This window comes from Crotalus tigris, unplaced genomic scaffold, assembly GCF_016545835.1.
Source record: "Crotalus tigris isolate CLP2741 ecotype Arizona unplaced genomic scaffold, ASM1654583v1 scf7180000017568.12009008, whole genome shotgun sequence".
In the NCBI taxonomy this organism is placed as follows: Eukaryota; Metazoa; Chordata; class Lepidosauria; order Squamata; family Viperidae; genus Crotalus; species Crotalus tigris.
Genome location: NW_024096478.1, coordinates 7,545,664 through 7,559,726, shown reverse-complemented (window position 1 = coordinate 7,559,726; position 14,063 = coordinate 7,545,664). Strand labels below are relative to the sequence as shown.

The 14,063-nt window shown below is 37.0% G+C and overlaps 2 protein-coding genes across 2 annotated transcripts in view; both read right to left on the bottom strand.

Moving 5' to 3' along the window:
• Window positions 1–301: 301 nt before the first annotated feature.
• On the bottom strand, window positions 302–10,461 carry LOC120312277 (sulfate transporter-like). The gene is made up of 3 exons (XM_039352796.1): window positions 10,441–10,461; window positions 4,379–5,003; window positions 302–3,547 (listed from the first exon to the last, which is right to left on the bottom strand). The coding sequence occupies exons 2-3, from the start codon at window positions 4,988–4,990 to the stop codon at window positions 1,946–1,948; spliced, it is 2,214 nt and encodes a 737-aa protein (XP_039208730.1). The 5' UTR covers window positions 4,991–5,003; window positions 10,441–10,461; the 3' UTR covers window positions 302–1,945.
• LOC120312286 (sulfate transporter-like) overlaps window positions 4,917–14,063 on the bottom strand; it is a 37,452-nt gene continuing 28,305 nt past the window's right edge. The window contains exon 4 of the mRNA XM_039352818.1: window positions 4,917–5,003. The gene's annotated coding sequence lies outside the window, so the exon portion shown is untranslated. The remainder of the gene's footprint in view (window positions 5,004–14,063) is intronic.

Genomic DNA, 14,063 nt, shown 5'->3' with positions numbered 1-14,063 from the left:
GACGGTATCTTCATGGTAAGAGCAGCCGAATAGGCATTCTTGGAAAGGAGAGGATGTTTTTTGTGGAAATTTAGAAACAACCCCCCCCCACACACACACACAACTCGTTCATGTCACCGACATGATTAATTATGCTCAGGCAATGTGGAATGGGAGGATAAAGTGGAGCAGCACATAGATCATTTGGAGCAATGTTGAATCATAGAAGCAAGAGGAATAAGGAGTATACAAAACAAATGACACAAAAAACATTTCAGATATTTGATTTTTTTATTTGTTTCATTAGTATACAAGAAAATAAAGTAAAATAAGGAAGCATTTCATAGAAGGGAGAACAGCATATCAATAATTTAGTTCTTTACAGAAAAAAAATCCCTATGAGATAAATACACGGGATTACTAAACCCTTTTGGAAATACTAATTTCTTCAGCTCTCTTTCCTGGGAAACAGCCTCATCTTATTGTTAACGGCTCCTGCGCTATTTCTGCACATATTTTTTCTAATCCTAAAGCTCAGTTTTCAATGTTGTAGTTTAGCACATCAGCTGCAGGACGTCCGGCCTCTCCTGTTCCTCCTTTTTTTTTTTTTTTGTAATAGTCTGCATGACTTGCAGGCTAGCAAAGAGGTCGGAGAATCTGCAGAGGGCAGCAAGGAGAGAGAGTGACATCACTCCCACCACCTCTATGCAGCCCCTTTTTCCTTTCAGAAGAAATGGCCACAGTTAACTTTTTTTAAAGAAGTGACAGAAAAAAGGAAAGTAATTTTAAGGATAACAAGCAGCAAGTCAGTTTCAAAAGCCATTTAAAGCCTGCTGCATTCTTAGGATCACCTTAATTTATCTGTAAGATTATACAATGTTCTCTACTATCCAGTAGAATATCCTTTTCCTTGGGTAAAAGCTATGTTACTTTACATTTCCTTTCTGAACAAATACCAACTTTCCCATTCTCTTCTGACTCTCTTCTGCTCTCTGTTCAAGAACAGGTTCAGCCTGTTGGTGCCAGTTAAAAGGATTTCTGATAGAGTTTCCTCTTTGCTTGATAGTTTAGCAAAGCCAGATTTGTCAGATAAGAAAATGCTTGTCTAGGGAAACCAGTGGGCTGAATTGTTATAATATAATATAACAACTAAAGACATGTCCCCTCCCTGAGCACAGGTATAGTGCTAACAATGTTTAAACTTATAAAATGAATGACGCTACTCATGGACAATTGCTTTCTTTCACTAGGATCAGCCATTTTTGAAGCATAGGTAAGCAACTTGTCATTCTCCAGTTGGATCAGAGATCTATCATCCCTGACCAAACTGAATAGCTAAGATTGATGGGACTTGTAGTCCTTAATTCTTGTAGGTGCCAGTTGTCTATTCTCTATCAGGCTTATGTTCTTTATCTCCTACCATTTGTTTTTCTTGTAGATAATCTATAAGTAGCAAAGCAAAGCTGGAAACATTCGTGGTAATATACATTTTTTATTTGTAGGGAGTGTCTTCTTAAATTGACACAGCCATTGAAAGACTATCAGTTTCAGACCCTGACTTTCTTGAGTTGCATATGTAGGTCAGACTCACTACTTCATGATTCCCAACCTATCTATATATTCATTATTGTTTCGTTGATTAAATACTGGTCCAGCTTCGTGCAGGATTAAAATATAATTAAGCTCCTACTTTGAAGGTCTTCCTTTCTTCCCCTTTAATAGTTGCTTTAAGTAAAGAAATTAAGCAGCTTTTCCCACATCATTTGATCTCCATAGCAGGGACAAAGATTATGTGGCAATGTAATAACAGAGTATAATTATTCTCCGGAATGAAAAGGCCACCATCTTAGCTTGTCACAACTGAAACGCATGTTATCTTAGGTTATTGGCAGCCAGGCCTTTTTCTTCTTGATAAAATAACTATTGAACTAGTTCCTCAAAAGTTCACATCTTGGTTCATGCAGGCCTAGAGGGGTTCCTCCAGACTCAAGGCTATTGAAACATCCTCAGTTTCTGGTCCGAAAACATTTGTTACCGCCACACTGTCTGTCTGTTGAGTTTGATCCTGTTTCTCTGCAAACTGCACAGCAGCATGTATGCTATGGAATGAGAGCAACTCTGGATCCTGCATCCCAGTAAGCCATCCTCCTGCCTGGAGCAAACGCCGTATGGATGGGTTACAATTGGCCAGCAGGACCTGTATACCAATCTTCTTGTAATCTTGACGCATCTCCTTCAGCAAACTGAGGCCTACACTGTCTATAAATTGCATGGCTCCACAATCAATGATCAAGGTATGCATGTCTATCGAAGTCTCGGGAGCATCTGCTGAAGCCTTTGGGGTCTTGGTTCCCCTTAGGCAATTAAACTTGGAAGAAAAACAACTTTGATTTCTGGTTAGGTTTGCTTTAGCTTGAGCTTTTTGTCGTAGAGAAGCAACTAGGCCAGGATTCACCCCTGTTTTCTGGAAAAGTGAACTTTTGAAGTAGTCTTTGTTTGCATAGTAAAGAGAAGTATCAAAGCGGAAGATCTTGATGTTTGCAATGCTACTGATCCTCTTGTAAATGAACTGATCTTCATAGATTTCAGAGTCATTCACCTTACCTAGAAGGGTGGCTCGGGGCCGTTGGGTACGGAAGATGATGCACAGCAGAGCAAAGCAGACGCCTATCAGAAGGCCCAGTTCTGTGGAGATCAGAGATGAGGACAGCATGGTTACCCACCAGACTATGGTGTCTATTTTGCTGATCCGCCACATCTTGGGTACATCAGCAAATTTCCGCAATCCTCCCCTGAGGTTAACAATTGTAACCACACCCAAGATGCAAGTTTGCAGTGAATAGAAGAGAGGTGCAATCCACAATAATACCAGGAGCAATGCAGCTGAAGATATCAAGCTTGATATTTGAGTACGGCATCCTGTTGATTCTTTCAGCAAGGTTTTTGATAAGGCTGCACAGGAAACAAAGCAGTAGAAGAAAGATGGGATCAGATTTCCCATCCCAATGGCAATCATCTCTTGGTTGGCTTGGACAGGATAACCATACTTCTTGCCGAATATTTCTGACAGCGAGACTGTCATAGCAAAACCAATGATGGCAATAGGTAGAGCATCAACTGCTAGATTTGGCACAAGGCTCAGATCTGGGACAGCAGGTGGTTTGAAACCAGTGGGAATTGTACCACAAATTTTAGATTTGTATCTACTATTGAAGTTAAGGAAATGTGACAGGAGTGTGGCTCCAATTACCACCAGGAGTTCCATAGGAAATGGAGCTTTCATTTTGTCCTTAAATAAATTGTTAATTTCCTTTATTGGCACAATTAGAATTAAAGCCACCAGGCTGGTGACCAAATCACAGATGTTGGTCTTCCCAATGTATCTGAAGATGTCAACCCATGTTAAAATAAGGGAGCCAATTCCATCATGCCGAGGGATCTTCAGTCCAAACAGAAGATTCATTTGGGAAGTGAGAATGGTAAGGGAGGACCCTGTCACAAACCCACTCAGAAGAGGTTCTGAGAGATAAACGGATATGAAGCCCAACTGGAAGACCCCTAGAATAATCTGAAAGGAAAAGTAAATAGAATTCATAATTCAGAAATAAATGCAATGAAAAAGAAGGTGATAGATCTCAACTTGCATTTTTTTTTGTCTGTTATTACTAGTTATAGTCAGATCTGGAACAAACAAGAGTTTGATAAAATATTAGAAAGAACAACTTTTCAAAAACAGTCTGTAACTCAGACATACTATAGGGCTTACAATGATTGAAATCATATTAAAGTATTTGAAATAAATACCTAAATATTTTACATGCAAAAGCCAAAATCAATCCTCAGGACAATTAGATGCATGCTATTAAAGTCCTGGATAGCCTATGAATTTCATGTAGAGCAGTGGTTCTCAACCTTTTTAATGCCGTGACACCCAACCGGTCATAAGTTGATGACTACTCAACTGGTGCAGCACCGTTTGCAGAATGGGACTTTTGGCGGGCTCAGCAGGGCAGAGACAGCCTGGACAATTCCTATTGGCTTTTGAAAGCCAATAGAATTAGACTCTATTCAAGAGAGTTTATTCTATTGGCTTTCAAAAGCCAATAGAATAAAAGGGAGTAGCACAGCTAAGGAAAAGGGGGGGGGGAAATGGTGGACTCCGTTGTTTGGCGACCCCCGTGAAATGGTCATTCGACCCCAAATGGGGTCCTGACCCACAGGTTGAGAACCACTGATGTAGAGATACCCTTGTTTGTACAAGAAGGAGCATTAATTTTTTTCGCTTTGAATGAAGACTCTTCACAACACTAAATATAAAGGCTTTTTTTTTGCTCATACTAGGTAGATGGACACTTACATAGAAAGAAATTCTTTTAAAAGAAAGAGTAATTTATCTTACCTGATAAAGCCCAACCAAAAAAGTTAGAGTGGTTGCCACTGTGATTGCATAACAACCTCTGTTACAGGTAACCGTGCCATTCATTGTGGCATTGGCCATGAGATCTGTATCCATGTCCAAATCATATCCTGCCAGAGTAAGTTGCCGGTTTACTGACTGTCCAATCATCAAGCAAAGGACCCCAAAAGAACCGACACAATTATGGCGTGACGTAGCCATGGCAAAGTAAATAATAGCACAGAAGAAGTTGGTATAGAGCCCATAAATGGGATCCTGGCTTGCAAGGATAGCATAGGAGATAGACTGAGGGATGGACACCACTCCTACCAACAAGCCTGAGATGACATCTCCCAGCAGATCTTCCTTGATATTGTAACGAGGAAGCCACTTGGTTACTGGGAACAACTGATGAAAGAAGGTGAGGACACTTTGTTGGTTGCAATTACAGTTCTCTTTGGCTTTTGTGAGAAGCTTCTTGATGCTGAAGCCTGATGTTTCATATTCTTCGAGTTTGACGGGTGTGTAGGAAGACAATTGTGAAGACTGTGAAGAAGGCAAACTGGATATGTCTTTGCTGTTCTCGGACTTCTGAGAGACAGTGCCACTTTCCATGACTCCAAAGTAGCTGAAAAGAGGATGCACAGATATTTTTAAAGCAGAGTGCCTGACTTAGACACAGGGACAGTTGAATATTAATCTGATGGTGCATTGCTGCACTGTTACTACAGAAGCTATATTGTTATATCTGTCTGACAATAAAAAAGGGAACTATTCAACCATAAAAAGTCAGCACTAATATTTTGAACATAAAAGTTGCTTCTACATATTAACTTAAATGTATTCATCATGCGTGTTGGTTGTCGACATAACCTCTAGTATCCTGTGCTTACAGCACCATCAGAAGGCATATATCAAACTCCCAAATTATTTTTTAATTTTTTTCCCTTTTTAAAAGTATTTTAAATCTCAGAAGATTGTCAAATTTCATGAGATGTTGTTCTCAGCAATCTCTTAAAAACATACAAAAGAAATTGCTTGACACCCTATTAGCTTTAGCAATGCTGAGATTTAAACCATTTAATTTTTTTTATTTTTATTTTTAACCAACAAAACAAAACAAAGCAAAACATAACACACATACACACACCGTATATACTCCTCCCCCTTTTTTTAACAGCGATTACGTAACAGTAATCTCTATTATTTACATTTCCCCCCTTATTCTTCTTTAGAATATTTGTCCTTATTGCCCCGTTGTTTCTTATTTACATTTTTCTTCCTTCATATTCTACTTCTTACTAAGAATAATTCATATTATTATTGTTATACAATATTATACACATATTTTCACTTTTGACCTTTCCATATTTATTCTCCTCTATTATTTCTAGTCTCAAACCTGTCATACCACTTGTTCCATGTTATATAGTATTCTGTGTCTTTCTTTTCTTTTATCTCTTTTGTTAATTTGTCCATCTCAGCACAGTCCAGGATTTTTCTTATCACTTCTTCCTCTGATGTAAACCATTTAATTTTAATGGTATTATTATCATCATCACTATTATTTGAGAACACCTGAGCTATTGTACAAGATTTAAAAAGTTGATAACCTTTTTCCTACATCCCAAACCTTTTAAAAGCATTTGCAATAGTATAAAACAAAAACATTAGGAAAGTTTAAATAGGTATGTTCAGTTTATACCGGTCCAAGTGGTTCCAGTATGATAGTAATCAGACTTTTTATCACAGCCTAATTCTGTCCTTCTGCAAGATTATTTAGCAAACTGTTTAGGTGATTTGAGAGTGTTTGCCCCAAATCGGTTGAATTTCCTTTTATTGCCACTCAACACGAATGTCCAACGTGTTTTTTTAAAGAGTATATTTGCTAAGAGAACCAGTTTGGTGTAATATTTAATGCACCAGACTAACAATTGAGAAAACATGAGTTCTAGTCCCGCCTTAGCAGAGCTAGCTCTAGGCTAAGGCTGAATGGGTAGCAGCCTAAGGACAGCAAATTTTAGTGGGCGGCAAAACTGAAACAACTTTTGTAAAACACAAAAAGTGAGAAGCAGTAGCAGTGTCCTCCATAAGCCAGCATGCTGACTCAAAGATCAAATATAATTTTGCAGAATTATTGCCATATAACAACAATGAGAGATGAGGTAATTAAAATTGATGTGTATATATAAGTTTTAAATGTCTGAGAAAAGAAAAAAAAATGCCTGAGGCTGAAAACCATAAGTTTAAAGCTCAAAAACCTGAAGAAGAAAAAAAGCAAGAGAGGCACCTTTTTGAAATTCCTGACAAAAATTGGAAGATGAACTAAAATGTAGCGGACACCTGGATATGAATTTGCCCACATTGCCCAATTTCTGGAGCCAGCCTGCACCTTAGGCGTGAAGCCAACTCTCTCTCTCTCTCTCTCTCCCTCCCTCCCTCCCTCCCTCTCTTCCAAAAAACTTACCAAGAAAACTTCAGAGTCTATTACTAAATTTCTATAGCATGTGTTCATTAATGTGTAGATACAGTTATACTCATGCATATTACTGTAAGAATCACAACGACAGTGCAGAATTCTTTTTTTTTTACTGTGCAGAATTCTTGCAGAAAAAAATAGTACGACCACAATAGAGCCCAAAATTTCTGTTGCTAAGTGAGATATTTGTTAAGTGAGTTTTGCCCCATTTTACGACCTTTCTTGCCACAGTTGTAAAATGAATCACTGCAGTTGTTAAGTTAGTAACACGGTTGTTAAGTGAACGCGGCTTCGCCATTGACTTTGTTGGTCAGAAAATCACAAAAGGTGATCACGTGACTCCAGGACACTGCAACCTTCATAAATATGCATCAGTTGCCGAGCATCTGAATTTTGATCATATGACCATAGGGATGCTGCAACAGTCATAAGTGTGATAAATCGTATGTTGCTTTTTGCAATGACTTTGTAACTTCAGACGGTCACTAAACGAACCACTGTAAATCAAGGATTAGCTGTAGGATCTTCTGGTCTTTGGGAAAAAGAATCCCACCTAGAATTCCAATAAATAACTTATTATACTAAAAAGTAGAACAAGTAATTTTAAAAGCAATGTGTTCAGTAATCAATTATATATTGCTTCTAAGGAATGCAGCTTCCCGTTAGCTCTTTCTTTCCTCCCTGTGCTGAAAAGAATATCTATACATTCTATAATTTATAGAACTTGATCTAGAGAAATGTGCTATTTTTCCTTTTGCAACCTCTGCAATCTTCCAGCAGGCCAGGAATGGGCCCGTGTATCTTCTAATCTAGACTTTAATGCTGATATTTTTTTCACTTCTGCTTTTTAGTTTCCTGAAGTTGGGCTTGCTTTCTGAAAAAGGCTGTAGGATGGTTTGAATGGTGTTTGAAAATAGATGAGTGTCTTTCCCTATCTATTTATTCTCTGCGTATTTTTTTATTTTTATTTTTTAAAAAATCCTCAGTACTGTATATGGATGCATAGACAGAAAAAAAAATAGAAATAATTTTTTGAAAGCACAGGATGGCAGGAAATATAATACAACTGGATCATATTCTGAAATGTGTATAAATGTTTATTGAATGAACATATTATCTGAGATCAATTGTTTAACTTGTTTAATTAGCAATGCTAATTTCTATGTTTTCTGTACAGTTTAATTTTTTTAAATAGTTTAAATTTAGGTATATATTGAGGAACAATACTTATTACAGTCACTTTTAGCAGAATTAATATAAGATCTTTACAATTTTCTTTTAAAGACCATATGAGAATAATCATATAAGCCAGTGATAAGTGACACTTCTTTTCAGAATAATACGAAGAAAATTTTGTTTGGCTTCTTTGTATCTCCACTGGTGATCTTCCATTTTATTTATACAGTGTCTGCACTAATGGGACAGAACTCTAAGCCAACTCTAAATCAAATAACAGCTTTAAACACCTTGCCGTACACTAGCAATTTCATTTCTGAAACAGCTTCATATATCTCTAAGCTAAATGACCACTCCTTGTAGTTATGACTGTTGCAGTGCCCACTAATTACGTGATTGCAATTTGGGCTCTTGGCAACTGGCTCACATTTACAATGGCCATAACATCCTGCAGTCATGTGATCACCCTTCACAACTTTCAGTGCTGGCTTCTGACAATCAGAATAGAGCTGGAAGGGACCTTGGAGGTCTTCTAGTCCAGCCCCCTGCTCAAGCAGGAGACCCTGTACCATTTCAGACAGGTGGCTGTCTAATCTCTTCTTAAAACCTCCAGTGATGAAGCACCCAAAACCTCTGACAGCAAAAGTTGTTCTATTGGTTAATTGTCCTCACAGTTAGGAAGTTCTGCCTTGATTCCAGGTTGCTTCTTTTCTTGATTAGTTTCCATCCATTGTTTCTTGTCCTGTCTCTAGTGCTTTGGAAAACAAGTAAGGTCAGTGGTGATCCTACGGTGTTGTTCCTAATAATCATGCAGGATTAGTTTTATGGGAAATGCAACTGCCACAACTGCTATCATAAGTCAGCGTGATCACGTGACATTGCACTTCGTGATCACATGGCTCAGTAACAGAGTCGCCTGTCCCAATTACTGTTGTTAAGTGAGGATCCTCTGTAATGAAGAAGGTTGATATATAATCTGAAATTCTTACTTTACCATAATCTACCAGGCAATCTTGAAAAAGCTATTCTTTTCTGCCTGCCTGTCTCACCCCAGCAATAGAGAAGACAATAATTTTAACTTACCTTTCGGGATGGTTATAAAGTTTGCAAGTCAATAATGTTTATAATGCAATTTGAACACTTGAAAATGCTATAAAAAAAACCTTTGTGTACGATGCTGATGAAATAGTCTTTGGAATTTTCCTTATTTGAAGAAAAATTATAAGATATCTTCATTTTATTTTATTTTTATTTTTGTGGTTGACATGAGAAGAATTCTTCCATGAGAGTTCTAAGCCTAAAGTAGTTTTGACTGATTGATCTGTGAAAATCCAGAAGGTAGAATCTGCCCACAGAATGTCTATGTGTATAAAGTTTAACATTCCCCAAAAAACAAAGACTACTTTCTGAAATCTGCCATCCATCTGGTAAACTTGCAAGATTCGTTTTTCTCATCATGCACATGTATATACATAATCCGAACTAGACTGTGTTGTTTCTCTGTGTCATATAATATATGTGGGTATATGCATAATTCTGTATTTATTTATTTATCTTTGTCATACTTATGTAGTGTATATTGGAGGTGGTGACCCTTTGAGAGCTGTATGCAATGAAATTTCATTTTAATGTATGCTGATTAGTGTACATTCAAAGTGACAATAAAGTTATTATTCTATTCTATTCTATTCTATTCTATTCTCATCATGCACAGGTTCGGCCTTGCGTAGTTAGAACATGATAACAACATGCAAATCTTTATATTGCTGAAACCTTTATTCTCAATCTAGAATTCACTACCTCCATATCCACACCTTAATTAAAACCATTTTTACCTATGTTGCATTTATTTACTCACCAACAGCAGGAACTATCCTAAATACATGTTAGTAAGCTGCATGCAAGAAGTTTCTTTATTCTCAGCTTAAGAATGATTAATAATCAGCTTGCATAGCTTAAAAAAATGAGAATAGTGGTTCACATTCTGCAATATGTGTTACCCATATAATCAGTTAGATCAAGAGTAGAACAGAAGCATTTTCTTGCTCAAGTATACCTTGATCTATATACCGTACTTATTTGGTGGCATCCAGCAATAATTATTAATCTCCTTCTCCTCTCAAATTTAAATTTCAGAGACTCTGGAGAAGCTGCATTCTCTAAAAGTCTTTCTTTCTGTGTGTGTGTGTGAGAGAGAGAGAGAGTGTGAGAGAGAGGGATTGAGAGAGAGAGAAAGAGAAAGAGAACAATCATCACCAACAACTTTCTCTAAAGCAAAATTAAAGCTGCTGAAATTGCCTGGGGCAGTTGGAGGATACCTTCCCTTTCCCAGCATCTCTCAGTTCAACCCACAAAACATCTTGATGGATAGAAATGAAGAAAAAAAATCAAACTCTATAATGCTTCAAACCTGGGCTCTTTGCCTTCTTCTTTCCTTGAACTGAATCCCATATTGATAGGAGGAGATGAATGGTCTTGGGTTCAGTTCAGTAGGCTTTTTATCTACCTCCATATAATTGCCACTAATTTGCCCGTCCACATTTGCTTGTATTTTGAAAACAAACATCATTTAAGTGGAATATTTTTACAGAAACTTCTCCCGAGCATTAATGATTCTTTTAAAAATTCAAACCAATAATAGGGAGGATGATACGCCCATCAGGATCTCCAGAACTTTGTTTGCAAAACAAAAAGGGTTGCTAGTGCACATTTTTTCTTTTGAACCCTCTTAATTTCCCAAGTCTTGTTTTAGGAAAAGAGAAAACAGGAAGGTGATTTGATCAATATGCAACAGTGTGGGGCGACGTGAGGAGCCAAAGGGAATATGAAAACATTTCCTTATTTGAAAATAAATTATGAAAACAAAAATGAATAAGCGAAAAGAGAAATTAAAAAGTTATACTAAAAGGCCAAAAATTAAAAACTGAAATGGTGACTAGATTTAAGTAAATATGCTTTTCATATGGAGTTTTTTCAGAGGTCTTTGGTGCATTAATTTTTCAGCCAAAGAAATTACAAATATTAATGCACTCATCCAGACTAATACGTACATTAATTTTCCAGTGTTTTGCAATAACAAACCTATTAGGTTATGGCATGAACTGGATTAATGTCTTGTGCTGCATTGATTTCTAGGTATTAGGATTTATGGATATTAAATCAACAGCAGGATTCATTATGAAAGTAATTTTTCCAGTTCTATGAAAACATTTTTACCACAAATTAATAAACATTGTCCTAAAAGATGGTGCATAAATTTACTTACAATACCACTAATACACGTAATTTAGGTACAAAGGTTGTAATTTACATGGCATAATTTTACTAGGTTGGCACACTATCTAAATTTTTCTTTATGGTTAGTTTTTGCAGGCTTGCTGCAATTTTGAAAGGATCCATGATACAAAAAGTACCAGTGAAATTAATCAGGATTAGATGCCAAATTATGCTCCCAGAACTGAAGAAACATCTTGGATGAGAAGTGAAACATCTTCAAGGAAAAGCACAGAAAGGCCAGACATTAATGCCTCTTGAAAAAGTATCTTTGAGACAACCATGACCTGGATGACTGAGAATCTCCATTTATGCTTTAAGACATTTTGTGAATCCTTGAACCTGATGTGCTTGCCGTAAATGTTTCATATAATATTGATCAGATTTAAGTGGCTGAAATAGACTCTAAAGGAGATTTTGAAAATCTTCTTTCTTTCTTTCTTTCTTTCTTTCTTTCTTTCTTTCTTTCTTTCTTTCTTTCTTTCTTTCTCTCTCTCTCTCTCTCTCTCACTCTCTCTCTCTTTCTTGCTTTCTTTCTTTCCTTTTCCTTTTGCAAGTTGTCTGGACAAGTTTACTTAAAAGAGAAAAAGAGAAATAATAGCCCAGGGAATATGTAACCCACTCCACCAGAGTAGAGGAGTATAGAATTGCCTAGAAAATATGTTTTTTGCTTCCTAATTTAAAAGCCTTGCATTTGGATACCAAGCATTTGGATGCCTGATGAAAAGAATATTTCATAATGCTTTACTGCATCTATGAGGACATCTAGAGGAAGTTCTCTGAAAATTCTAATGGCTTAAATTAAAAGTAGCCAAAGCCACACAATTGTAGATAAATGGATAAGGGAATTGATAATTTAAACCCACATCTTTGTTTCTTCTTGAGAGAGTATGACAATTTTTCAGAGAATGTTTGCAACCTTGCCACGGTGAGAGCAGTCAGTGACTAAACATCTTTTAACCTGTTGAATTATTCTTTATTAATCCTTCTAGCCTAGCAGCGTAACTCACCTTTGTCCTCACCCCAGGTATCTGAACGTATTTCCAAATAAAGGACAGACCCCATTATAGACCCCATTGTTTGTATTTTATAAATCTATCCACTATGATCCCCAGACATTCTTTAAAATCAAGATCATATTAGAAGCAGGAGCTTTGCTGTATGCTTTCACTGATATTTTATTGAGTTTTTTTAACAATAGCAATAGCATTTAGACTTATGTACCACTCCGTAGAGCTTTACAGCCCTGTCTGAGCAGTTTACAAAGTCAGCATATTGCCTCCCAAAATACGGGTCCTCATTTTAACAACCTCAGAAGGATGGAAGGAAGGGTCAACTTCAAACTCTGCCAGGATCGAACTCCAGACTGTGGGCACAGTTTGCCTGCAATGCTGCATTCTACCACTGTGTCACCAGGGCTCTAACAAACAGGAGAAACAGGGGTCTGGTGACCCTCCAAAAAGAGATGTACCCTTTTAATGTACATTTTTAAAAAATCTTATTAAAAATGAATGAACTCTATGCCACATTAGATTCCAAATCTTCTTCTGATAGTAAGTATGTAGGGTGTAGGGTTCTACACTTCAAATTCTGTTCAAGATTCTCCTCAGAACCAAATGTGATTTGATTTGCAGAGATAATGTACATATGCAATGCCAAAACTGTTGAAGGACAATATAAAGGACAAGCTCTCAATGTTTCCCTTCCATTAGTCAATGGCAATAAGGAAGCTAAAAACTACTAGAATATCCTTGCATGAAAGTCATACTTTCTCGTGCAAACAAATCAGCCCCTGTTGAGATATAGGTATATTTTGCACGCAACCGAAAATGAGATTTGTAGAGGAGAAGGAAAAAGTGTTTAACCTTTCCCCAACCCACTGTTCTTTATATCATGTGAAATACCTCCTCCAATTTGTATTTCTTACTTTGGGGCAATGGCTTGGAGAGCATTTTGTAGCAGCAGAACTGAAATGTCCAGCTGCAACCTGCTTTTCTTCTTCAACTTTGTTTTCTGAAAGTTGAATCTGTGCAGTCCAATGCTTAATTCTCCTTCTGAGTTTACAAGTGCCCCAGTGGTAAAGAATGCTGTTCCAGGGGTGTCTTTTGGAAATAAAGTTTACTAAGACAAACCCACACAGAAAAAGTAACTGTTTCTTCATTATGCCAGGAGTAAGAAGGAAAATTTGGAGAAACATTTAATTTAGGAAATCAAATCCTTGCTCTGGAGTCCACTTATTTGATAAATCTGCTTAAAGCAAATGTATATTATCAGAAGAAAATTTGTGAATACATACAATGTTTGTTGAATTATTGTTATTTCAACATTTTGTTCAACGTTTGTTGAAACATATAATTTTCTAGAGGAAACCTGGAAGCACATGAGCCACGGCAACTCCTTCCAAGCATAACGGCTGACTAGAACTTTATCCCTCAGATCTCTTGGAGAAAATATTTGCCATTATTTCTGGTTTCAATTCCGTTTAGTCAATGTAGACTTTCATCTATAAAGTTCTGTTTTCTTTAATATCATGTTCTTAGCTGGAGCTACAGTTTCTCAGAATCAGGCAGTAATGGGGTTTTTCAGGTGAAACTATGAAACTACTTTTCTGCCAGGTTCATAACCCCAGTACATGAGGTTCTGGTGTTAAGACAGTATTTTCTCCTTTATCAGCAGTCCATGGCATTTTCAAAGGCTATACAATCTTTGCTACTCATTCTATTGGTATCACAATCAAGTGACCTTTAATGAGAGAGAACC